Source organism: Hirundo rustica, chromosome 24 (assembly GCF_015227805.2).
Source record: "Hirundo rustica isolate bHirRus1 chromosome 24, bHirRus1.pri.v3, whole genome shotgun sequence".
NCBI lineage: Eukaryota > Metazoa > Chordata > Aves > Passeriformes > Hirundinidae > Hirundo > Hirundo rustica.
In genome coordinates, this window is record NC_053473.1 from 6,666,847 (window position 1) to 6,690,816 (window position 23,970).

Genomic DNA, 23,970 nt, shown 5'->3' on the forward strand with positions numbered 1-23,970 from the left:
CCCATTGTTGAGTTTCCCTGGAGGGACCCCAGAGCTGTCCACACCTCAGGGATAATTCATGGGCGGCCCTTTCATCCCCAGCTCCCACCTAATCAATCCCAGCCCTGGGATATCCCGGGGGAAAAAAGGAAAAAACTCCGGAACTGGAGCAGCACCATTAATAATCGGAATAATCTGTTAATTCCCGGGGGGATTTAATGACTCCAGCAAACTACCCCAAAATCCCCATTGGCACCGAGGCAGGAAAATGAGGTTTTGATCATTCTGGGGAATCTTCCCAGCTTTTCCAGGGCCCAGGAAGCTGGAAACTTCCACCCCCTTCTCGGGTTCCTGTTCGACGTCCCCGAGCTGGCCCCGGCTGTGGAGCGGCCGAGGGACCCCGGGGGACGCCTCTGTCCCCACGCGGGGCCGAGGGACACCGGGGGACGCCTCTGTCCCCACGCGGGGCCAAGGGACACGGGGCTGCTCCTGGCGCGGGGAAAAGGGAGGAGGAATTCGGGTGGGGAGCAGGGAGAGGGGACTGGGAACGTGGAATTGGAGGGGGAAACTTCTGGGGGCAGGAGGAGGAGGAGCGGGGGGGAAGGAGGAGGAGTGGGGGGGTAGAAAAAGGGGAGGAGGAGGAGGAAGAGGAGGAAGGGGAGGAAGGGGAGGAAGGGGAGGAAGGGGAGGAAGGGGATGGGGCCGTACGGAGCCGCAGGGTGCTGAGCTGGCGGGGGCTCGGGGCCGCTGCGAGCCGGCGCTGCCGGAGCGCGGAGATCGATGTGTGACAGCGCAGCCCCGCCGAGGGAAGGTGACCTTGGGCGGCACGGCGAGGAGGGAGGAGCGAGGCAGAGCCAGGAATTCCACACGGAATCGCTCCCCGGGCGGGGGAGGAGGGACGGGGATGCGGAGCCCCGGGGTGCGCTCTGTGCCCTCCTGGCTGCTCCAGGACGGGATCCCGGCGCCCGAGGAGCGCCTGGGGACGGTCCCTGCCCAGGAGGGGACGAGTGGCAGGAGGCGGTGGCCGTTCCCAGCCAGGCCGCGATCAATAACTGCTGCAATAATCAATAAACCAGCCCCCAAAATGCCCCAATAATCAATAAACCAGCCCCAAAACTGCCCCAGCTCCGCCCCTCCTGGGTCCCTCCAGGATCCCTCCAGAGTCACTCCAGAGTCCCCCCAGGGTCCCTCCAGGATCCCTCCAGGGTCACTCCAGAGTCACTCCAGGGTCTCTCCAGGGTCTCTCCAGGATCCCTCCAGGGTCTCTCCAGAGTCACTCCAGGGTCTCCCCAGGGTCCCTCCAGGATCTCTCCAGGGTCTCTCCAAGGTCTCTCCAAGGTCCCTCCTGCCCCATCCTGCTCCCTCCTCCCTGGGGGTGACAGGGACACAGAAGCCACCCAAGGCAGGCGCCCGCCCTGAATCCCAACTCTGCCCCAGCAAAGCCCCCCCGGACCCCCTCAGTGCTCCTTTCTCACAGAAAATTTGGGATTTCTGTAAATCCGGGAGCCATCCCTGCCCGCCCGGCCTCCTGCAGCTCCTCCGAAGCCTTCCCCTGACAATTCCCGGGCTGCTCCCGATCCCGGCGGGCATTCCCGGGATCCCAGAGCCTCCGGGAGGGTCCGGCACTCCCGGCACTCTGCCTTTGCCCTCTAGCGGGACGAGCGCGAAGGAACCGGCCGGGAAAATTCGGGCAATTCCCTCCTGCCGGAGCCTGATCTGCAGAAATCCCAGCTCTTCCAAAAGAAATGAGTAGCTCATGGGGGAATTGCCTGGAGAAGAGCTGAGATTTAGGGGCGTTGTCTTGCCTTGGGTGGCTTTGGGGTCCCCTCTCCCCCGGGGAGGATGGGACAGGACGGGACGGGATGGGACAGGCTGGAACAGGCGGCTCCCACCTTTTCCAGAGCTCTGGAGGGGCGGAGGTGGGGCTGGATTTGGGGAAGGAGCTGCTGGAGGCTCCATCCCATGGGATCAGCTGGATGAAGGCTGGTGGGAAGGTGTTGGAAGGGTGGATGGGGATGGAGGAGGATGCGGGGACGGCAGAGCTGACTCAAGGGTGACGCGACAGCAGCGCCAACAAACGCTGGAACTTTGGATAAAGCAGCTCCAAATTCCCCTTTCCCAAGGATTTTGGGTCAATAATCCACCCTGAGCTGGGTTTTGCCCGGAAAAGGGGCGAGAGGAGGTGCCCACACTCCCCCCAACACGGTGCCAGTGCTGCGCCCCCCGGGTCCCCGCGGGTGAGGAGCCGGATCCTCTTCCCAGGTTTTCTCCCGCCGCCTTCGGATGCCTCCCCGGGCTCCGAGGATGTGGGCTGAGCTCCGTGGTTTCAGTTCAGGGGTTTGGATTCTCCGGGGATGTGTCATCCCCCTCGCGGTGTTCGTTACATGTGGATAAAAATACAAGGCATGAATACATCGCATCGAAAATATCCCACACCACTGGGCAGCTCCTCTCAGCTCCTGGAAGCCGGGATGATCCCAGAGATTTTAACTCCCTCCGAGAGGTTTTCCTGCTGCTCCTGGCAGGGTCATTGGACTGGAAGTTTTCCAGGTTTCTCTGCAGTTCCAAATCCAGGGATGCCCTCCCAAACCCCACCCAATGCCAGGACAGCTCCCGGTTCCTGTTCCAGGGACTGCAGTGCCTCTGGGATGAGGGGATGGAAGATTCCAGTTGCCCTGTGCGGGGATTTTCCTCTTTGGGAGCACACTGGACAGCCCAGCTGTGCCCACGCCCCGGGAGCTGGGCACAGCCCTGGGCACAGATCACACCGGCCGTGGCTGAGGCGCCGCCAGCTCCTGATCCCTGGCTGGGACACGCTGAACAGGATCCCAGGATCCCAGGATCCCAGGATCTTCGGAATGGAGGAAGAAACGGGACACGGGGAAATCCCATCCTTGCCAATCCAAGCAAAGCTGCGGGGCTGGGGCTGGGTGAGGGCTTCCCTGTGCTCTCCCTGTCCAGAACAAGGCCCTGAATGCATTTAAAAACCGTTACTTTATTTTATTTCATTACTCCCCAGCACCGAGCTCACTCTGGGGTGAAACACCTCCACTTTAACCGCGTTTTTCCATGGAGCAGCAGGGTCCCAGCGGTCCGGGACGGGACCTGGGAATTCCTTCCTGCGTTTCCAGCTCGGGGGGCTCAGGAGAAGCGGCTGGTGGGCAGGCAGGGCAGGCAGAAGAAGGCGTTGGGGAAGAGGCTGAGGTTGATGGGGTTCCCGTCCAGGCGGACGTCCTCCAGCGCCCGGCGGATCTGCCCATGGTCCTGGCTGTCGCAGAACGTGTCCTCGTGCATCGTCTGGATGTTGTTGTTCTGGGAAGGGGAGAACTCGGGTCAGAGGGAGCCGGGGAGAGGCACAGGAGGACCAGGACCAGGAAAAGGAGGAGGAGGAGGAGGAGGAGGAGGAGGAGGAGGAGGAGGAGGGCTCTGCTAGGCTCAGGCACAGGCAAACCCCGTCCCACCTGGAGGTGCAGGGAGCGCAGGCTCTCGGGAAGGGGCACCGGGATAAAATCCAGCTGGTTATCGGAGAGGTGGAGGAACTGCAGCTGCTTCAGGTCCTGCGGGAGAGGGCAGAGATGAACCCCCGAAAGAGATGAGCCCCAACTGAGATGAACCCCAAGAAACGAACCCCTAGAGATGAACCCCTAGAGATGAACCCCAAATAGAGATGAACCCCAAAAGATGAATGCCTGAAAGAGATGAACCCCAAAAAAATGAACCCCTAGAGATGAACCCCAAATAGAGATGAACCCCAAATAGAGATAAACCCCAGTAGAGATGAACCTCGAGATGAACCCCCTGAGGATGAATCCCCTAAAGACGAATCCCCTGGAGCTGACCCCAGTAGGGATGACCCCCTGGAGCTGACCCCCTGCTCCCAGCCCGCCGCGGCCCCGGGACGCACCCGGAGCGCCTCGGGGCGCAGCCCGGCGCTGCCGATGCGGTTGAGGCGCGCGTCCAGGCGCACGATGCTGCGGGGCAGCTCGGGCAGCGCCGTCAGCAGGTTCTGGGGCAGCAGCAGCTCCTGCAGGCTGGGCAGCAGCCGGAACGCGTCCGCCTCCGCCCACGAGATGGAATTGCTGCTCAGGTCGATGCGCTTCAGCTTCTCTGGGGGCAGGAGGAAAAGAGGGACAAAGCCAGGGCGGTTTATTCCCCTCATTCCCCATCCAAATCCTGGTTTTCCCCTTGTCCCAATGATGATTTTTGGTTTTTAATGTATTTTCCGTATATTCGTAGCTCTGCAGGCTGCTGTTACACGGCTCCTTGACCAGCTCTGGTACTTTTCCCACCCTTTCTCTCAGATTCCAGAACAATGAGCGGAGCTTCCAAACACGTTCTGAAATATTGTCTGGTGTTATCCCAAGGAGGGGACTGGCAATAAGATGTGGGGCCGATGGGAAGCATGGAACAACTGAATCTCCTATTGGATGCACCTGTTAAATATCCCAATTAATTATCCTTATAAAACTGTAGAAATCCAAATGTACAAGTTAACTATCCTGATTAAGTAACCACATAAAATTGTAGAAATACAAATGCACCTGTTAAATACCTTACTTAATTAACGTTACGAAACCATAAAAATTCAATCCCGGGAGCGCCCATCACCACCCGGAAGCTTCTGATAAAATTCTGCTTTTCCACTTTACTTTCCTAACGCTGCTGCCGGGTGTCCTGGGCGGCAATGCGGGATGTGCTCCATTCCCAATCTGCTGGAAAAGGTCGGAGAGGGGATTTTTTCATTGTCTCGTAACTGTGCGTCTCCTGTCAATGGGGCAGCCGTTAAACCAGGAGGGGCAGGGTTCTGTATCCCTTCCAGGCCCATCCTCCCTGCAGGGATATCTGCCCTTCCTGGGCCATCCAGGCTCACTGCAGGGCTGAGACAATTCCATCATCCCATTGGGAGGTGCTCCAGCCAGGGGAGGAGCCCAGCATTCCTACCTGGATAAAACCTGGGATTGGGAACAGCAGCACAGCTGGTGTGCACTGGACTGCCAGAGGACGCCGGACCCATCTACAGGATCATCTCTGATCCAACAGAACCACATCCATCACTGCAGGAGGATTTATTTGGGCTGCTCCTCACACCCTCACCAACAGGGGCTGGGAAAACACTCTGCCACTGTTTTCTTTTTTTTGTTTGCGTTTTTATACTACTACGTTTGTATTTTTAATATTCCTAGTAAAGAACAGTTATCTATCCCTATTCCCACATCTTGGCCTGAAAGCCCCTTAATTTCAAAACCATAATAATTTGGAGGGACGAGGTTTTACATTCTCCATTCCAAGGGGGTCTCCGGCTCTCCCTGGCAGACGCCTGTCTCCCCAAACCAAGACCCTGGGGATTTCCCTCCCCGGGTTCCGGGTGACCCCGACGCACCGAGGCCGGTGAAGTCTGCGGCGCGGACGGCGCCGATGCGGTTGAAGCGGGCGTACAGGTACGCGGTGTCCGGGGGCAGCGCCGGGATCTGCTCCAGGCCGGCGTCGTCGCAGTACACCGAGGTGCCGAGGCACAGGCACAGCTGGCAGCTGGGCAGCCCTGGGGTGCAGAGACACCCTGGGCATGGAAACCACCCCCGGCCCCACAAAATACCCCACAACAGCGGGATCTGCCCACCCTGCTGCGGGGACGTGCATCTGTGACACCCGGAGCTGCCACAGCTCCCTGACCCCATAAAATACCCCAGGACAGCACAGGGACATGCCCACACTGTGGGGACACAGGATCCATGACACCAGCACTGTCACAGCCCCCTGACCCCACAAATTGCCCCAGGACAGCAGAGGATGTGCCCACTCCATGGGACACAGGAGTTCATGACACCAGCACTGTCACAGCTCCCTGACCCCATAAAATACCCCAGGACAGCAGAGGATGTGCCCACTCTATGGGGACACACGGAGTTTGTGACACCCGGAGCTGTCACAGCCCCAGCACCACCCAGGGAAGCGCCAGAAACTCCCAGCAAAGAACCCCACCTGGTAATAAATGAAGTGCCCGGGAGGAGGGGAGATTAACGCTCCCAAAACTCAGCGTTTTACACCCAAAACCCTCCTGGCCCCTTTAATTCTCCCACTGGAGGGAGAAAAACTCATGAAAAATATTTTGGATCAAGGAAAATCTGTCCCAGCTGCCCCAAAGGCCCCAGCACTGGGGGCAGGAGGGGTGAAGCCGAGCCCAACCCCGGCCCCGATCCCCCTCCTCTCCCCCAGCCCCATCCCGGTCCCCCCGAGGGTCCCCATCCCTTCCAGGGGGCTCAAAGCGGCTCAGCACCAATTTCCTTTCACCTCCCACTTAATTTGTCCCGGTCTGGAGTGACAGAAAAGGAATACAGATAGTTATGCCTCGCCCCAGGATTTTAATTGTCACTAATTTAATTGCCACCGTTGCAAAGCCTCTGCTCATTAAAGCGTCGCTGCTTTGCTGGAGTTCGTTCTTTTTTTTTCCCAGAAATTTCTCTCCCTGCAGCCCTCCTGCCTCGCTGTGTGAGCAGACTCAACCCAAAACCTTACAAAGAGCTGCTGGCAGCAGAAGAATTCCCTTTTTTTTCCCCCAAAAAAGCTCCACCCCTGTGGCGTGGGGATGCATCCCAAGGGATCGCCACTCACCCTGCCCGGGGATGGGCGCCGGGGGCACCGGGCCAGCACCGCTCGGGGGCCGCAGCTCGGGCGTTCCAGCCGTGGCTTCACCCAGCTCTGGGAGGGTTTTGGGGTCCTTGGGGCGAGGAGCCAAGGTGCCAACCTCGATCTGCAAGGAGCGGGGTGTGAGGGACCGAGGGTTGATTTGTCCCCGGTGGGCTGGGTGGCACCGGTCAGGGACGGGTGGCACCGGTCAGGGTCACGGGCACTGGTCAGGGGTCACGGGCACTGGTCAGGGATGGGTGGCACCAGTCAGGGGTCACAGGCACCGGTCAGGGACGGGTGGCACTGGTCAGGGGTCACAGGCACCGGTCAGGGACGGGTGGCACTGGTCAGGGTCACGGGCACCGGTCAGGGATGGGTGGCACTGGTCAGGGTCACGGGCACTGGTCAGGGGTCACGGGCACTGGTCAGGGTCATGGGCACTGGTCAGGGGTCACGGGCACTGGTCAGGGGTCACAGGCACTGGTCAGGGTCATGGGCACTGGTCAGGGTCACAGGCACTGGTCAGGGGTCATGGGCACTGGTCAGGGGTCACGGGCACCGGTCAGGGTCATGGGCACTGGTCAGGGGTCACGGGCACCAGTCAGGGTCACGGGCACCGGTCAGGGGTCACAGGCACCGGTCAGGGTCATGGGCACTGGTCAGGGTCACGGGCACTGGTCAGGGTCACGGGCACTGGTCAGGGTCATGGGCACTGGTCAGGGGTCATGGGCACTGCGCAGTTAAATTTGGCACAAAAGGTCGCACCCACAGAACTGAGGATGTCTGATTCCTTAATTTCAGGAGATGCCTTGGGAAGGCGAGGAGCCCACCAGTGTCATGCGCGTACTGGGGATCAAAGATCCCGTGGGAATGATCCTGTGAGTGAACCTTGCCTGGCTCCGTCAATTCCTTCTGGGACTGGCCAGGCACCCGCTGGCACGCTTACTGAAGAGGTGGGAAATGGCTTCTCTGGGATTGTATAGGAAATACACCGGACATTTAAATCTGATGCATTGGCTGAAGCCACCCAGACATTTGTTTTGGGTGGCAAATTTGGGTTGGGGTTATTAATTCCTCCTTGGAAAGCTCTCCAAGCTCTCCAAGGAACTCCCCCCGCCCCTCCTCGCCCAGAGGGGTGAAGGAATCCTCACATCCAGGCGCTGGCAGGGGACAAAGAGCTGGCAGAGGTTTGGCTCGGGTAAAACCTTCCCCAGCACCGGGAGAGCTGCCAGAGGCTGCTCCTCCTGCCGTGCCACGTCCGTCCCTGGCACCGAATCCCCATCCCAGGATGCGCCCGGAGCTCTCCTGGTCCCCCTCACCTTCGGGACGAGGTCCCCGTAGTCGTAGAGCTCCTCGTAGTTGCTCAGGTCCAGGATCTCCCCGTAGTTATCCAAGGTCAGGTCGTAGTTGTCCAAATCCAGGTTTTCATGGAGGGTCGGGTCAGCCTTTGGCTTCTCCGCCTTCCTCCTCTCCTCGGCTGGGACCGCGCAGAGCGTCCCCAGGCACAGGCTGGCCGCTGCCAGCCAGCCCAGGGGACACATCCTGCGCCCGGGGATGGAGGGAGGGGGCCTGGGGTGAGCACAGGGCCGGCACGGGGCTGAGCCAGCCCGGGGGGCACAGGCAGCCCCGGCCCCGGGGACCCTTCTGCTTGGGTGACCCTTTTCAGCCCGTTTCACGCTCGGCTGTGCAGGAGAGGCCCCGCGGGGCTGCGGGGGCTTCCCGGCTTTTCCAGCCCGGGGGGAGCGGAGAGGGCCGGGAGGGGATGGGGGATCGGGATGGGGAGATTGGGAGGGGATGGGGGGATCGGGATGGGGAGTTCGGGAGGGGATGGGGAGGTCGGGATGGGGAGGTCGGGAGGGGATGGGGAGGTCGGGATGGGGAGTTCGGGAGGGGATGGGGAGGTCGGGATGGGGAGGTCGGGAGGGGATGGGGAGGTCGGGATGGGGAGTTCAGGAGGGGATGAGGGGCTCAGGGCGCTCGTGGGGATCCCTGGAAGCGGTCACTGGTCACCCACCAACACCAGCAGCCGAGGAGAACCAGCCCCAGGAGCCCTGGAACCGCTGCCCCCCGCTTCTGCCCCCACATCCAGGTCTAAATCTCGGGATTCTGCTTTTCCAACATCCTGGGGGGCCAGAGGCCACGGGATCCCTGTGATACTGCCGGAACCCCCCCCCGGTCCTGGCAGCTCCACACCCAAACCCTCCGGGGACGATTCCCGCAGGGAATTCCCATTCCCTCCCTCCCATGGGACACACACCGCAGAGCAGGGGGAGGGTCCCGGCCCCCTCCAGCCTCTCCCAACCCAAATCCCAAATCCACCACCCAGCCCAGAGTTTGTCACTCCGTCCTGAGGATGCTGCTCCCAAATTCCTGCTGTTTTCCCCCAGATCCGCCCTTTCCCGGTGCGCTGAGACCCCGCCACCCCCACAACCAAACCCTCCCAACCCCGCTCCCCCCGCCCGGGGGGGCTCCGGAGGAGCCAAACGAAGCCGGCACGGACGTACCCCCGTCCCTCTTCCTCCTCCTCCTCCTCGGCGCAGAGGGCCCCGCTCGGCCGCAGGGGCTGGGGAAGGGCAGCCGGGCTTTTAACGCACGGAGAGGAGGAGGAGGAGGAGGAGGAGTAGGAGGAGGAGGAGGAGGAGGAGGAGGAGGAGGAGGGGGCTGCTCCGGGGGTCTGGCCGAGGGGACCGGCAGGATGCGGCCAATCAAACCCGCGCTCCCCTGCTGCGACATCACATTGTCCCCAGGGCCAGGCGGCCCCGGTGGTGGCTCTGCTCCAAGAGCCCGGGCTGGGCCTGGGAGGGGCGGGACTGGGGACCACGGGCGGTGGTCTGTCCCTGGTGTCCCCGTGGTCTGTCCCTGATGTCCCCGTGCCCTGTCCCTGGTGTCCCCGTGCCCTGTCCCTGGTGTCCCCGTGGTCTGTCCCTGATGTCCCCGTGGTCTGTCCCTGGTGTCCCCGTGCCCTGTCCCTGGTGTCCCCGTGTCCCATCCATGGTGTCCCTGTGCCCTGTCCCTGGTGTCCCCGTGCCCTGTTCCTGGTGTCCCCGTGTCTCGTCCCTGATGTCCCTGTGCCCTGTCCCTGGTGTCTCCGTGCCCTGTCCCTGGTTTCCCCGTGACCCACACAGGGTTTGGGGTCTGCACAGACGCCCCCCGGCAGCCGCTGGATGGGGGCGTTCAGCTCACCCAGCTCCTGCTGGGGGGGCTCAGTACCCTAAATCTCCTCTCTCTGGGGTGGTTTTGGGGTTTTTTGGGGAAGGGGAGTCGGTGTGGGCGCAGGGGGGGCTCAGCACCGCTCCCCTCATTGGGACGGGAGGGGGTCACCGGCTGCAAGGGGGGGCTGACTGGAGCCAGAATTCCCCCTGATCCCAAATCCCTGTGGGATCCAGAACCTTCCCAGCACCGGGAGCAGCAGCTGAGGAGCCCCCCGCCTCCTCTAACCCCGCTATTGAGGGGTCCCAGCCTTCCCCGGCTCCCCGCACTCAGCCCCGATCCCAGCCCCACGGGGGCACCGCGGGCCCGCGGGGAGCTCCCACGGGAGATGGGCTCTGACTTTCCCGGGAAGGGAGAACACCCCCGGGAGCGGGGGATCCGCGCTCCGGTTACGAAACAGCGCGGCCGGGAGGGGCGGGGGGAGCGGCGAGCGCGCACAAACCCGCTCCGCCTCATCCCACATCCTCACACCTTCTCCCACGCCCGTCCTCCCTCTCCGCTCGGGATTCACGTGGGGAGAGCGGCAGCAGCAGCGCCTTCGGGGACGCGCGGGGGGAGCAGCCGCTGCCGCCGCCCACCCCGCGCCCGGGAGCACGCCAGCCCCAGCCCCGCCGCGGGTCCCGGCTGCTCCGGCGCGGGAGAGGGGCCCTGGGCGCGGCTGTGCCCCACCGATGGATCCCCGCATCCCGGATTTCACAGGGGAGGGCGCGGGATGCTGGGATGGGGCTGTGAACCCACGGATGTGTCCCTGCATCCCGGATTTTACAGGGAAGGATACAGGATTTTGGGATGGGGCTGTGAACCCATGGATGTGTCCCTGCATCCCGGATTTTACAGGGAAGGATACAGGATTTTGGGATAGGGCTGTTATCACATGGATGTGTCCCTGCATCCCGGATTTTACAGGGAGGATACAGGATTTTGGGATAGGGCTGTGAACCCATGGATGTGTCCCTGCATCCCGGATTTTACAGGGAAGGATAAAGGATTTTGGGATAGGGCTGTTGTCACGTGGATGTTTCTGTCCCCGATTTCAGACCTGCTGCCGGGGGTGGGAGATCTCCTTGGAGATCTCCATGCTGCTCCCACCGGGATAATCACCCCAGCGGGGTTTGGAGGGTTCCCCTGGTGCCACGGGGCAGCTCAGGGTTGTCACCCGCCCCGATGTCCGGTGTCACCTTCTGCTGGTGTGACAGCGGCCCTGGAGCTGCAGCCAAGGTGAGGCTCTCCTAATTAGCAGGATGCTCGTTAGGGAAGGCACGCGGGGCAGGAGCGTGCAGGTGTGACACCAGGGCTGTGAGCCCAACCCCACAAACCATGGTTTGGGGTCCAAGCACCTTGAATCCCATCCCATCCCATCCCATCCCATCCCATCCCATCCCATCCCATCCCATCCCATCCCATCCCATCCCATGGGCAGGGACGCCTTCCACCACCCCAGGGCGCTCCACCGCGGACACTTCCAGGGATCCAGGAGCAGCCACGGATTCTCTGGGAACGCCATCCCAGCCCCTCCCAGCCAAGAATTCCTTCCCAAATTCAGCATCGCCCCAGCCAAAACCCCAAACCCACCAACCCCCCAAAATATTGGGAGAGTTGTCCCCAGGCAAGGAATTTTTGCTGCTGGGTGAAGCAGCGCGCGAGGAAGGCGAGGACGGATCAGGGAGAGGCTCGGGGTCCCTTGTGAATGATTTTATTTCCACTGCTGCGGGGAGTGGGAGTGAAAAATCCCGCCAAGCCGCCGGGTCGGGAGGCGCGGGTGGCTCTGGGGTATCTGTACATTCTACCAGTCTATATACACATCAGATATAAATATACATAAATCCGGGGGGCTCCGTCCGGGCCTAGGGCTGAGACCTGCCCCACCCAGCTGCAGGGAGAGCTGGAAAGGGGATTTTATCACCAGGGAAAATAAATCCTCCGTCATGAGCAGGAGGTGTTAATGAACGGAGGAAAGGGGAGCGTCGCTGTGCCATCCGCAGGGAGAAGGACACGGTGCCGGTCCGTGGCCATCCCGGGAAGCGTCAGCTCTGCTGGCTGGACACAGAGGAGCGTTCTTTGGTTTATTTAATGCTCGCTGCAGTTGGATTTTTTTTCTTTTTTTTTTTTTTTCTTTTCTTCCTCTCTAATGCTCGGCCTTTAAATCCAAATCCTGAGACTCAGGAAGAAAAGAAGAGAGTAATCCCCCCCTAAACCCGGACACCCTATAAATGCAGGTACAGCTATGGAAGGGGGAAGCGATACATGTGAGGACAGGGGAGAGAAGGGATAAAAATAGCTCTTCCAAAGGGTAATTCTTCCCTTTTCTTTCCCCTTCCTTTTATTTCTAACAAAAAAAGGGCAAAACCCACAATGTGTGATTGGCTCCGGAGAAAATCTGAGCCGTGGATTTGGAGCTGAATCCTCAGATCTCAGAGGGAAGGGTGCAGGATTTGGGGATGGGGCCGTGACCCCATGGATGTGTCCCTGAATCCCCCCAGCTCAGAGGGAAGGATTCGGGATTTTGGGATGTGGCCCCATGGATGTGGTTCTGCATCCAAAGATTTTATAGGGAATGATGCAGGATTTTGGGATGGGAATGTGAACCAATGGATGTGGCCCCTGATCCCAGATTTTATGGGGGAAGGTGCAGGATTTTGGGACCGGTGCTGGGAAGGGGCGGGTTTTTCCCAGGTGTGACCCACACGGGAGAGCAGGATCCAGGGGCAGGAAACCCTCCCTGCTCCATCCCGGCAAACCCTCAGCTCCAGGAGGGATTTAGATCCTCCTCCTCCAGGGAAATGTGGAGCCAAAGCTCTCCAGGAGGGCCCAGGTGACAGGAGTGTCCCCAGATTATCCATCCTCCCTCCTCTTCCACGGATCCCACCCGCCCTCGGCGCCAGCCCGGCCCATCCGCGCTCCAAAATCCACCGGGAATCGCTCCCGGAGCAGGGACACGAGCCCCGGAGCGAATCCAACGGCCCGGAACTCGGCCGGGAGCGCAGGGAGAGACGGAGCCGGCTCCGGGCTCTGCCTGGGGGACAGGGACAGGGACAGGGACAGGGAGCTGCGGGCCGGGGTGGCAGCTGCGACACGGCGCTGTCCCCGAGGAGCCGCCGGCGTCCCCGCACGGGAGGGACGGGGAGAGGGACGGGAGAGGGACGGGAGAGGGACGGGAGAGGAACGGGGAGAGGGACGGGGAGAGGGACGGGGAGAGGGACGGGGAGAGGGACGGGAGAGGGACGGGGAGAGGGACGGAGGCGGGGAGGGAGCAGGGGGAGAGGGAGGAGAGAGGGTCCCGCGTGTCAAACGCCGCCGGGGGTGAAGTGTCCGAGCAAAGCCGGGCCTGGGAGGGGCGAGCGGGGCTAAAACACCACGGACTGCAGCAGGCGGAAGCACAGCATCAGGTCCAGCGGGATGGGCGGCTTCAGCAGGTTCCCGTCCAGCCGCAGGTAGCGGAGCCGGGGGACGCTGTCCAGGTCGGAGGGCGAGAAATCCTGGATGGACACCAGCGATGTGGGGCAGATCTGCGTGCCGTTGATTTCTGCGGGACAGGAGGAGCAGCGGGATGGAGATCAGCGAAACGGGAATGTGGAGAGGAGGAGCAGCGGGATGGAGGTCAGGGAAACGGGAATGTGGAGAGAACGAACAGCGGGATGGAGGTCAGGGAATGGGGAATGTGGAGAGGAGGAGCAGCGGGATGGAGGTCAGGGAAACGGGAATGTGGAGAGGAGGAGCAGCGGGATGGAGGTCAGCGAAACGGGAATGTGGAGAGGAGGAGCAGCGGGATGGAGGTCAGGGAATGGGGAATGTGGAGAGGAGGAGCAGCGGGATGGAGGTCAGGGAATGGGGAATGTGGACCGGGATTTTTGAAACCCCCCCTCCGTTATTGAACCCCAAACTGGGGTTGTTTTGCCACCAAAAGGGACAATCCCAGGCTGTTCCTGAAGCCCCAGTGAGAGGGAAAATCTGGCTTTTGATCAGGAGCGAAGTAGGTCGCGTTCCTCCGGAGGATGCGGTGGCATTCCAGAGAGAAAAGGGATCATCCCGCTCCCGGAACCTGCCGAGCCGGCCCCGAGCTTCCCAAAAAAACATCAAGGCATCCTGCTCCAGCCCTGTCACGCCGGAGATAACGTCAGCACCCGGCTCATTCCTCGCCTCTGGAATTCTACATGTCCCTGCCCTGCCTTATGGAAAATAAACCCTGGGATCCTGATGTCAGCTCCAGGGATGGGAATCTTCTAAAAACTGGGGGAAACAGGCGAGGGGAAGCTGGGTCAGGGCGCGCACAGGATTTGTCTCCATGGAAAACGCTGGCAGGACCTGGATCCTGGGGATGTTCTCCCCGTTCCTTCCCGCACGGCTCCGCTCGGGAGCAGGGCTGGGATGTTTCCTCACCATCCTGAGCCGTGCCTTTGGCGACTGCTCCTAAAATACCCAGCCTCACCTCGTTAAATATCCTGATTTCTACCGGGGAAAGAGCCCCCCCGAGGGCAGGTGGCCCCAAAGAGGGCAGCCAGGAAAAGTCCTGCAGCACCAGCGGGGATTTCACTCCGCTCCTCCCCTTCCACCCTTGCAGCTCCCGCCTCATCCCACCCCCTCGGAAGGGATCACATCCCGCCGGGTGAGAAACGACCTCTCCGAGGTTTTTCTCTCCCAGGAATCTCCCCGCGTCCCCCCGGGACTCACTCTCGATGGAGTTGTTGTTCAGGTAGAGGTGCTCCAGCTTGGGGCTGATGAAGGGCACGTTGGTGAGCTTGTTGTGGGCCAGGTGCAGCACCAGCAGGTTGGTGAGGTTGAAGGAGTTTTTGGGCAGCCCCTTATCCGAGATCTGGTTGTAGTTGAGCCGGATGAAGGCCAGGTTGGGAAACTCCTTGAAATAGTCGCTGGGGATGTCCTCGATGTTGTTCCTGTCCAGGAAGAGCTGGTGGATGGCGCTGGGCACGCCGGGGGGCATCTTCCTCAGGATGTTGTGGGCCAGGTTGAGCTGCATGAGGTTCTTGAGCCCCTTGAAGGTGTTCTTGTTGAAGACGCCGTCGCTCAGCTTGTTGTGGTGCAGGTCCAGCAGCACCAGGTTCTCCAGCTTGTTGAAGACGCCGGCGGGGATCTTGGAGATCTGGTTCCTGCTGAGCCGCAGCTGCTCCAGGTTGGGCGGCAGGAAGGCGGGCACCTCCTTCAGCTGGTTCCGCTCCATGTAGAGGAAGATGAGGTTTTCCAGCTTCTCCAGCACCTTCCTGTCCACCTTGCGGATGCGGTTGTTGTCCAGGTTGACCCACTTGAGGCCGGTGGCGTTGCGGAAGGACTCCTCGGGCAGGTCGGCGATGAAGTTGTTCTGCAGGTACAGGTAGTGGATGCGGGGCGGGATCACCGGCACCGTGCGCAGGTTGCGGCTGTCGCAGTACAGCGCCGACGGGAAGTCGGGCGGGCAGTAGCACTCCCGGGGGCAGTCGGGGAACACGGACGGGGGCCCCGGCGGGAGGGGAGGGGGCAGCTCCGTGGGCTCCGCGGGCTCCTCGAAGGGCGCGGGCGGCCGCGTGGGCCTGCGGGGGGGTTTCCGCCGCTGCGCGCTCGCCGCCAGCGCCAGCGCCAGCGGGAGAAGGAAGGCGAGGGCTGCCCTCATGGTCCGGGAGTTTTCCTGCAGGGACACAGGGAGAGGGGCTTGGGAAGGGGCTGGAGCGGGAATTGTCGCCTCCCCACCGCCGGTTTATCCCTCGTCCCTGCCACCTGCGCTCCCCTCGCCTCCGTGTTGGGAGCCGTCTTCAGATCCAGCCCCTCTCCGGAGCGGGATTGCTGAGGTCCCTATCCCTGGCTCACCACTATCCATGGAATTCCTCTCCCTTGCTCAGCATTATCCATGGGATTCCTCTCCCTGCCCCACAGTTATCCCTGGGATCCCTCTGGCTCACCATTATCCATGGGATCCCTCTCTCATTCACCATTATCCAAGGGATTCCTCTCCCTGCCCCACAGTTGTCCGTGGGATCCCTCTGGCTCACCATTATCCATGAGATCCCTCTCTCATTCACCATTATCCATGGGATTCCTCTCCTTGCCCCACCATGGGGAATGTTGGTTTTAGTTGTTTGGGTTTCTTTTTTTTAATTTGGGTTTTTATTTAATTTTTCCACCCTGCAGCGCCTGGGCCCTCCCCAGAGGCCTCTTCCATCCTCTCTTCCCGAAGGATGGATCAGCCCTTCGGACACCTGGATGGATTTGGCTTCATTTGACACTCGGGGCAGCAAATTGATGATTCCACAGGAAACTGGCTGCAGAGAAGTGCCAGGAATCCAGCAGCAGTTAACGGGGCAGAAGAGAGGGATGTGCTGCCCAGAGAACCCATCCAGCCCCCACAGCCCCACTGACGATTTGGGAAGCAGCAAATTCCCAAATCAGGAGACTGGGAGGAATCAGGCGAGGTCTGTGTGCCCCAAGCCCCAGGAAAGTTTCTCCTGGGCATCATCCCTGGTCACCTCTCCCTCTTCTCTGGGTCCTCATCCCATCCCATCCCGTCCCATCCCATCCCATCCCATCCCATCCCATCCCATCCCATCCCATCCCATCCCATCCCATCCCATCCCATCCCATCCCATCCCATCCCATCCCATCCCATCCCTGCTGCTGCCTGGAGCAGCAGTTCCTTGATCATCCTCGCCAGATTTTCTGGGAATTCTCCAGCTCAGAGGGTGGAGGGATCCCGCAGAGGAGCTCCCCAGAGTGCTCCGTGTTTGGATTTGGATGCTCCCACCTTTCCCTGCTGGAGCAGGCTGGGATTCCTGGGCATGGAATCAGGAATCACGGAATTCCTGGGGGGCTCACCAGGCTTTTCCCAGCGGGATTCGTCAGCCTGGCAGGATCTGAGCTGAGCTGGAGGCAGGGCAAGGCAGAGGGAGGGTGGGAAGGAGCACGGAGACAGAGCAGAGGGAGGGAAATGAGGAAAACCTGAGGAAGAAGGGAAACGGAAGGGAAAGCGCTGCCGAGACGGGAGAAGCCTTTGGTGGTGCCAGTTCTGGAGGGAAATCCGGCACTCGCCGCTCTCCCATCCAGCACAGCAGCGTGGGGTTTGCTGCCCACCCTCCCTTTCCAGCCCATTCCCAGCTCTCCTCACATCTGGAATCCCCAATTTCCATTATCCCAATTTCCATTATTCCATTTCCATTGGGAGGGGGAAAAGCCCCATCCCAACGCGGGAACCGCAGGGACCGGGGCACACCAACGCCCTGATCTGCATCCCACCCCGGATGAGCTGCCCTCTGCCAGCCCCGGCTCCCTTGGAAAGGATCCCACGCTGTCCCGGGGCTCCAAGGAATGGACTTTCTCCAGGAAAAGGTCCCGAATTTGCCCCCCCGCAGGCTCGGCCTGTTCCTCCCGGCTCCCATCTGGCTCCGGTTAACCCCGCACGCCGCCCGCGCCGGCTGCTTTCCATCAGGGCTCTGGCATCTCGCTGGGGGAAGGGAGGAGCAGGGAGGGAGCCCAGAGCTGCCGGATCCTGAGCCCAGCAGAGCTGCAGCGGGTCCCGGCTGGGGACGGATGTGATCCTGTCCCCGCATTCTGGATTCGGTGTCCGGAAAAGGGAAAAATCCCCACAGGGGTCTGCTGTTCGTGCAGTGCCCTTCCCATTCCATCAGCTCCTGCTCCTTCCCCGCCCACAGCACAGCTCCATGCTGTCCCAGAGCTTTCCATGGGGTCCCAGAGCTTTCCATGGGATCCCAGAGCTTTCCGTGGGGTCCCAGAGCTTTCCATGGGTTTTTCCTCTGCTCCAGAACCTGGATTTTAACCCCCGCAAACTCCCAAGGGAGTGGTGGGGACTGAGGTCTGAGCTTAGCCCAGTGCAGAGGAGAGGAAGCAGCTGGGATGAGAAATTCCAGCTGGGAGATGATCTTCCATCTGGGAGGTGATCTTCCATCCAGGACACACTATTCCAGCTGGAACACTCTGTGATCCAGGTGTTGGATCCGCTCAGGCAGTGTCCCAGCTGAGCCTGCCCCGTGCCCTCCTCACGAGGATTTGACATCCCAGATCTCTGGGGACCCGGCACAGAGCGGGAGCGGCCACCGGAGCCAGGAATCCCGGCTGGAGAGGGACAGCATCCTGTGGAATTTTGTCAGCACAGACGGGCGGTGGTGGGAGGCGGACGCGGCCCCTTTTATCCACCCCGCATTCCCGCCGGGATCGTCCCAGCCCCTGGCACCGCCGCCGCCCTGCCCTGGTGCCGCTCCCCAGCCTGCCTGGGGAAAGCAGGACACACTTCCAAGCAAACTGCGGGAAAACTGTGGCATTCCCAAAAAAACAGGGATGCAACAAGCCCGAGGCCACCACAAGCATCACAATGGCCTCCAACCCTCTGGAAGATTCCAAGCCAGCTCTCCCTGGATCTGGAAAAGCTGGAAGTCTGCTCTCCATCCAGTCAGAACTAACTGGCAGAATTCCCAGATCCCACCCGCAGATCCCACCGGAGCCCCAGCAGAGCCCTGCCCTGCCAGGCTCCCGAGGGACGGCACAGCTCCGATTCCAGCTGCCCACGAGGAATCCGTGCCACTGGAACAAAGTTAAGTCATGGAGCAACGGAGGAATTCAGGAAACCGACGGCCTGGCGTGGAGAAAGGGCTCAATTCATGGATAAAACCGGCGCTGACACCTCCGGAGCGCTGAGCTGGGCCCGGCTGTGGGGCCGAGGCACCCAGCACATCCCGGGGGTTTTCCCAGAAGGAGGCAGCTGCTTCCTCACCCGTCCCGGTTACAATGGACAAAAAAGAGAAAAAAAACATCGGCGCAACATCTGGAAATTCCAGCCCCGGGTGCCGCTGGGGTTTGCTTTGCGCATAGTTTCTCTTCCCTGCATCCCAGTAACCCCCGGCTCCCGGCGGCGCTGGCCGCCAGCCCCGGGACGGGCGCCAGGCGCGGGGAGAAGCCGCCGCCACCCCGGGCGAGAGGCAGCGCGCAAATGTCACACGAATGTCACCCGAATGTCACCCTCGGCCGGGATTTGTCACGGCGGCGCTGCCCCCGGTGCCTCCCGCAGCGGCCGGGGCGGAGGGAGCAGCTGGATCCGGATACTCGTCCGAGATCCCGCTCCCGCCGAGCGATAAAGGGAATTTTAACTCCGGGAGAGGCAGGAAAAGCCTGGATGGCTGGAGTAGGGCCCCTTTCCAGCTCGCTCTTCGCTCCCCTCACACATTCCCGCAATTCCCGTCGTCCCTGCTGGGGGAGAAGCCCCCTGCCAGCCTGGGCACGGGAATGGCGGAGCAGAACGGGGAGAGCGAGATAAAAATAACCGCAAGGACCGGGCAAAGCTCCTTCCTTGGCTTCCCTCGCGTCCCGCGCCCCTCGTGTCGCCGCGAGAGCCTGGCCCAGCGCGGGGCTCGACATCCAGCGGCTCTGGAGCGCTGGGAATCGGGGAAGAGGGGGAGGGCAGCCCGGCTGTCACCCAGGCGTCGCCGGGGTCCCTTGGGAAGCGCAGCCCTGACGGAACAACCCCGCGGCTCTCGCCCTTTCCCAGCGAGCAGCGGAGCCGCGCTGGAGCCGGGGCTCGGTCCCGCCGCTGTGTCCCTGCAGGGACGGGTGACATCCCCCAGGACCCCCTGTCCCGCCGCGTTCCCGCTCGCCAGGGCTCAGCCAGGACACGGCCGCAACAGCGCGGGGCTCCTGCGTGCCAGGAGCGTCCCCGCAGTGCCCGGGATCCTTCCCAAAGGCTCGTCCCGTCCTCTGCTTTCTCGGTGTCGGCAGTTCCTCCCTCCCTGCGCGTCCCGACCCTTCCAGCGCCGCTCCCGGCTCGGGTCCCGCTGCCACACGCAGCGGGAACGGCTGGACAGGGACAAAAGCGGATCCTGGCAGGAGCCGCTGCCAAAGCGCCGCCGGCCCCGACCCCACGCAGGCCCCGCTCGCCCCCCCCGAGCAGCGGCCTCGCCCCGCTCCGCTTCGCCCTCGGGCTGGGAAACGGCTCCGCCGCCTCGTTCCCTCCCCTCCAGCCGCTTCCAAGGGCAGGGGAAACCTCCCACGGCTGCGCTTTGATCTCTGCCCGGGCTGGAAGCGCTGGTCCCTCACTCCCCGGGGAGCGGGGACACCATTCCCGCAGCCTGGCTGTCCCGGGAAAGGGCGCTGCGCTGCCGGGGGGCGGCCCCGGGGTGCCCCGGGCACCACACGAGGCAGGGCCCCGATCGCAGGATCCCGGGATCGCAGGATCTCAGATCACGGGATCGCAGGATCTCAGGGAAGTTTCCACGCCCTCACGTGCGGCGCCAAGGGGTTGAATTCCCGTGTTTCACTCTGGGGCTGCTTTTCCCTAGAGCTCTCCAGCCGGCGGGGAAGGGCAGGTTTGGGATCGCCCTCTTCCAACCAACAAAACCCATTTTTCCCAGGATTTCGGCGAACATTTCCCGCTCCCATCGTCTCCCGGCGGAGCGGGGACAAAGAGCCGGCTCCAGACGGGACCCGCGCGGGGGGGCGCGGGGAGGGGGCTGCACCCCCTGAGCTCCGGGCAGGAAAAGTGGGATGGCATTCCCTGGGAATGTTCAGTGCGATCCAGGCAGGAGAGCAGGGCTTTACCACCTACATTTTGGGCGGAAAAGCAGCAGCCCTTTGGAAGCGGCCCTGGAGCTGTCGGGCTGCTCGCTCCCGCCTCGCTCCGGTCCCTTCCGAAATTCCCTGATCCCAGCCCGGCACGGGGAGATGGGAGCAGCCCCCCGGAGCCCCCCCAAGCCCCGCCCGGCCGCTCAGCCCCTGCCCCAGGCAGGACAAGGTGCCCCGATGTCCCCGGGGGCTCCTGGTGGCGTTCCTGGCGCCGGGGGTTCCCTCCTCCCCTCAGCCTCTCCCTCTCCTCGCTGTTTTCCCTCCTGCCTCCCACGGCGGGGGATTGTCCGGGGCTCTGCAGCCCCCAGCTCCCCCAGCTCCGGCGCCCCCAGTTTGGGCTCTGCAGCCCCCAGCTCCCCCAGAGCCAAAGGCGCTGGGCTTGGGGGTGTGGGGGATGCACAAAGGGCGCCTCAGGGTCCCCCAGAGCGCGCCCGGCAGTGGCCGCACCCCCGGGGCCTCCCTGTGACCCCGCAGCCCCCAAAGCCCCCCCTGCTCCCCCCCACGGCCGGAGAAACTCCTGGAAGCGGAGCAGAGGGAGAGAACAAAGACTCCAGAGCGCCGCGGGACAGAAGAACCAAGAGGAGAGGGGGGAAAGAGGAAGAGCGGATGTTTTTGGGGATGGAAGGGAGGCTGGAGAGGGCAGGAGCATCGTCCTGGCGTCCTGGGTGGGAGGCTCAGGCCCGGTGAGAAGAGCCTGGGGGGGAAACACCTGCCCAGAGCTTACCTGTGTGCACCTCTCCCTCCTCCTGCCTCCTATTAATCCCCAAGACAAGTTTCTCTCTGGCTTCTCTCTCTTTCTCCCTCCTCCTCCTCCTCCACCTCCTCCCTCTTCCTCCTCCCTCCTCCTCCTCCTCCTCCTCCTGTCCGCTCCGCCACCAGCGAGCCCGGCCGGGGCGCGGGGGTTTTGTTGCTGGGAGCGGTGGGAGCGCGGGGGGCGGAGGGCTGGGAGGGCTGGGAGCGCCGGGAGCACTGGGAGCACTGGGAGGGCTGGGAGCGAGGCACGGTGACAACAATCACGTCTTTCTCTGGCAGCCGAGCGCGGCGGGCTCGGCGCACACGCGGCTCTGGCGCTCGGCAACAATTCCTCCTCCTCCTCCTCCTCCTCCGGTGCTGCTGCTGCTGCGGAGGCAGCTCCTTGTTTCAAAACAAAGCTAATTAATCACGAGTAAGCCCCTCCCTCGCCGTCGGCTCCGCTTTCCCGGGAGCGGGATGGAGTTTTCCAGCGGGTGGGTGTCCCCTGTCGCCCCCCGCGGGGACTCCCGGCTGTCCCCTCATCCCGATTTCCCGGCCCCACGGGCCGAGGGCTCCGTCCGCTGCCAGCCGGGGATGAGCTTTAATTGAGATCCTGGTGACACAGCGGTGGCACGAGCTGAGCGTCCCTGTCCGGGGGACGCTGGATTTTCCTGCCTGGAAAACGGCCGGGAAGGCTCAGGGGGGAAATTTCTGCTCCGTTTGTGTCCGCGAGGGGCTCAGAGGAGCCCGGGACCCGCTGCATGTTCAGAGCTCCGAGGGGGGACACAGGAGCCCCCCAGCCCTGGGAATGGCCCTCCCACATCTGTCCCGATCCCCGAATCCCTGGGATTTGGGGTCCTCTCCCTCCCTCCGCACCATCCCCCTCTCTCCATCTGCAGCAGGACCAGGAAATTTGAGCTGCTCTGGCTCCTCGAAATCCCAATCCCGACCCTGCCAGGGGCTGGCAGCCACCCAGGAGGGGCTGCTCCTGCGTTTCCACACTGCGCTGGCAGCGCCTGGCCGCCGAAACCAGAGCTTTTCCCAAAATTCCCACTCTCTGGACTGCCCTGTTTTGCCTTAAACGTTTTTATTCCCAAGACGGAGCTTTTCCTTTTACCCCCAAATCGGGGGATTGCTCCTTGCTGAGTGCCTGGAGCAGGACGATCCCGAGGCACGGCCTCTCCTGGATCCTGAAATCCAGCAGGTGTGTGGAGTGGGAGCCAGGAAAAGGCACCAAGAGGACCCACGGAGGAATTCCAGGCTGGTTAAACAGAAGGTCGGGATGGAGACTCGAGTTTGCCTGCTGGAAAAGGACCAGGACCCATAGCGAAAGGAGATGCTGTTTGCAAGGAGATGGTGCTGCAATTTGATGCTAATTCCTTTAAAAAACGGTCCAAAAATCCCCAAATCCACGGGGACATGTTCCATGGATTTATTTCTTCCCCCCCTGCTAATTTACGGCCGCTCAGCCGGGCACGGAAAGGGAGCAGTGGGGGCACCAAGCGGGGCAGATCCTCGCACTAAAGCCACGCCAGGCCTGGAAAGCTTGGAAAGGTGTCGCATCCCAGACCTTTTCCATGCTCTGCCCAACCTCTGGAGCCGCTCCCGCCCCACGAAAGCTCCAAATTTGGGAGGCACCGACCCCTCCCAGCGGCTCTGGTGGTGACGGCGAGCTCTGCTCTCAGCCAGGGGACTTTGTTGAATTTTCTCCCTGCAGGAATTCTTTCCCCGCCACGGCCAAGTTTCGGATCCACCTTCAAAGGCGCCCTTTCACATTTTTCAAGCCTCGGACGTGGCTCCGGGCACCGTTTCTTCCGCGTCTGGAGCAAAACGCGGCGCTGCTCTCGCAGGGAAAGGGGTGCTGGGGGTGTCCCCAGCCTCGGGGACATCGCCGTGCCCGTGGCCCTGACGTGCATTTTCCGCCATCCCGGTGGTCGATCCCCTTTTCCCGGTTTGTCCCACAGGGATTTGGAGCCAAACCCCTCTTGGATCTGGCAGAGGTGGGAGAGGGAATGTCGAGCATGGAAATGCCAGGGACAGAGCCAGGACAGCGGGAACGGCCGGGGTGACTGGACTTCATGGATTTCGTGGATTTCCTGCATGGATAAACTGCTGGGAACACCACAGGACTCCAGGAATTGTCAATCCCAGCCTCGGGGACACCACAGGACCCCAAGAGTTGTGGATCTCATTTCTGGAAGCGTCAGGAGCTCTCAACCCCAGGCCCAGGAGGTTCAGGAAAGGGAATTTTCCAGAGCAAAGGGCTGTCCCCAAACCAGGGTCACCTTCCCACACCCCAGCCTGGATTTCTCAGGAATATTGGCTTAAAAATGTTGATTTTGCCCCAGGGAGATGACTCCAGGTGTTATCCCTGTCCCAAGCTGAATCTTCACTCTGTGCCACAAACCCAGGGGATTCCTGGATCTTTGTGAGGGCCGGATCTTCCAAATTCCCTTTGAATTTGAAAAAATTGAATTTCAGAATTTCAGAAAGGAAAGGAGGAAAAAAATCCAAAACAACAACAAAAAACACAGCAGGAAAAGCTGCAAAATGCCAGATTTGGGGAGTTTGGCAGCAAAACCCCCGAGCCTCAGAGCTCCCCGTGGGAAGGGAAGGCAGGGCAGGGAAAAGGGGAGCGCAGGGATCCCCTGGAGGATGTCTGGAAGTTTGGGATGGCTCCATTCCCACAGGATGCGCTGGGAAGGGGCCGTGCTGCCCCTCCCGGGCTCTGCCGGGCGTTCCCGGTGGTGCCAGGCTGGAAAATCCCGGTCAGCTTCCTGCGAACGCCTCCAGGAGCCCCGCACGCCAGAGCCGCATCCAGAGGGCTGGGACGGCGTCGCCGGGAGCCCGGGAGAAGCTCTTGGCTCGGGAAAAGCTCTG

The 23,970-nt window shown here is 61.9% G+C and overlaps 2 protein-coding genes across 2 annotated transcripts; both read right to left on the reverse strand.

Annotated features, from left to right (window-relative positions):
* Window positions 1-3,031: 3,031 nt before the first annotated feature.
* Window positions 3,032-9,174, reverse strand: OPTC (opticin). Its single transcript, XM_040085712.1, has 7 exons — window positions 9,108-9,174; window positions 7,923-8,145; window positions 6,589-6,727; window positions 5,360-5,518; window positions 3,884-4,086; window positions 3,441-3,536; window positions 3,032-3,291 (listed from the first exon to the last, which is right to left on the reverse strand). Exons 2-7 carry the CDS (start codon window positions 8,142-8,144, stop codon window positions 3,121-3,123), a joined length of 990 nt encoding a protein of 329 aa, XP_039941646.1. The 5' UTR covers window position 8,145; window positions 9,108-9,174; the 3' UTR covers window positions 3,032-3,120.
* A 2,315-nt stretch (window positions 9,175-11,489) lies between these two features.
* On the reverse strand, window positions 11,490-21,185 carry PRELP (proline and arginine rich end leucine rich repeat protein). Its single transcript, XM_040085874.1, has 3 exons — window positions 21,083-21,185; window positions 14,482-15,427; window positions 11,490-13,336 (listed from the first exon to the last, which is right to left on the reverse strand). The coding sequence occupies exons 2-3, from the start codon at window positions 15,410-15,412 to the stop codon at window positions 13,158-13,160; spliced, it is 1,110 nt and encodes a 369-aa protein (XP_039941808.1). The 5' UTR covers window positions 15,413-15,427; window positions 21,083-21,185; the 3' UTR covers window positions 11,490-13,157.
* Window positions 21,186-23,970: the final 2,785 nt, after the last annotated feature.

Coding starts and splice junctions, on each gene's coding strand:
- PRELP (XM_040085874.1), bottom strand. CDS start 15,412: ATGAGGGCAGCCCTCGCCTTCCTTCTCCCGCTGGCGCTGGCGCTGGCG. Junction 13,337..14,481: donor GAACAACAACTCCATCGAGA/GTGAGTCCCGGG, acceptor CCTGTCCCGCAG/AAATCAACGGCACGCAGATC.
- OPTC (XM_040085712.1), bottom strand. CDS start 8,144: ATGTGTCCCCTGGGCTGGCTGGCAGCGGCCAGCCTGTGCCTGGGGACG. Junction 5,519..6,588: donor GGCGCCCATCCCCGGGCAGG/GTGAGTGGCGAT, acceptor TCTGCACCCCAG/GGCTGCCCAGCTGCCAGCTG. Junction 3,537..3,883: donor TGCGCCCCGAGGCGCTCCGG/GTGCGTCCCGGG, acceptor CCTCTCCCGCAG/GACCTGAAGCAGCTGCAGTT.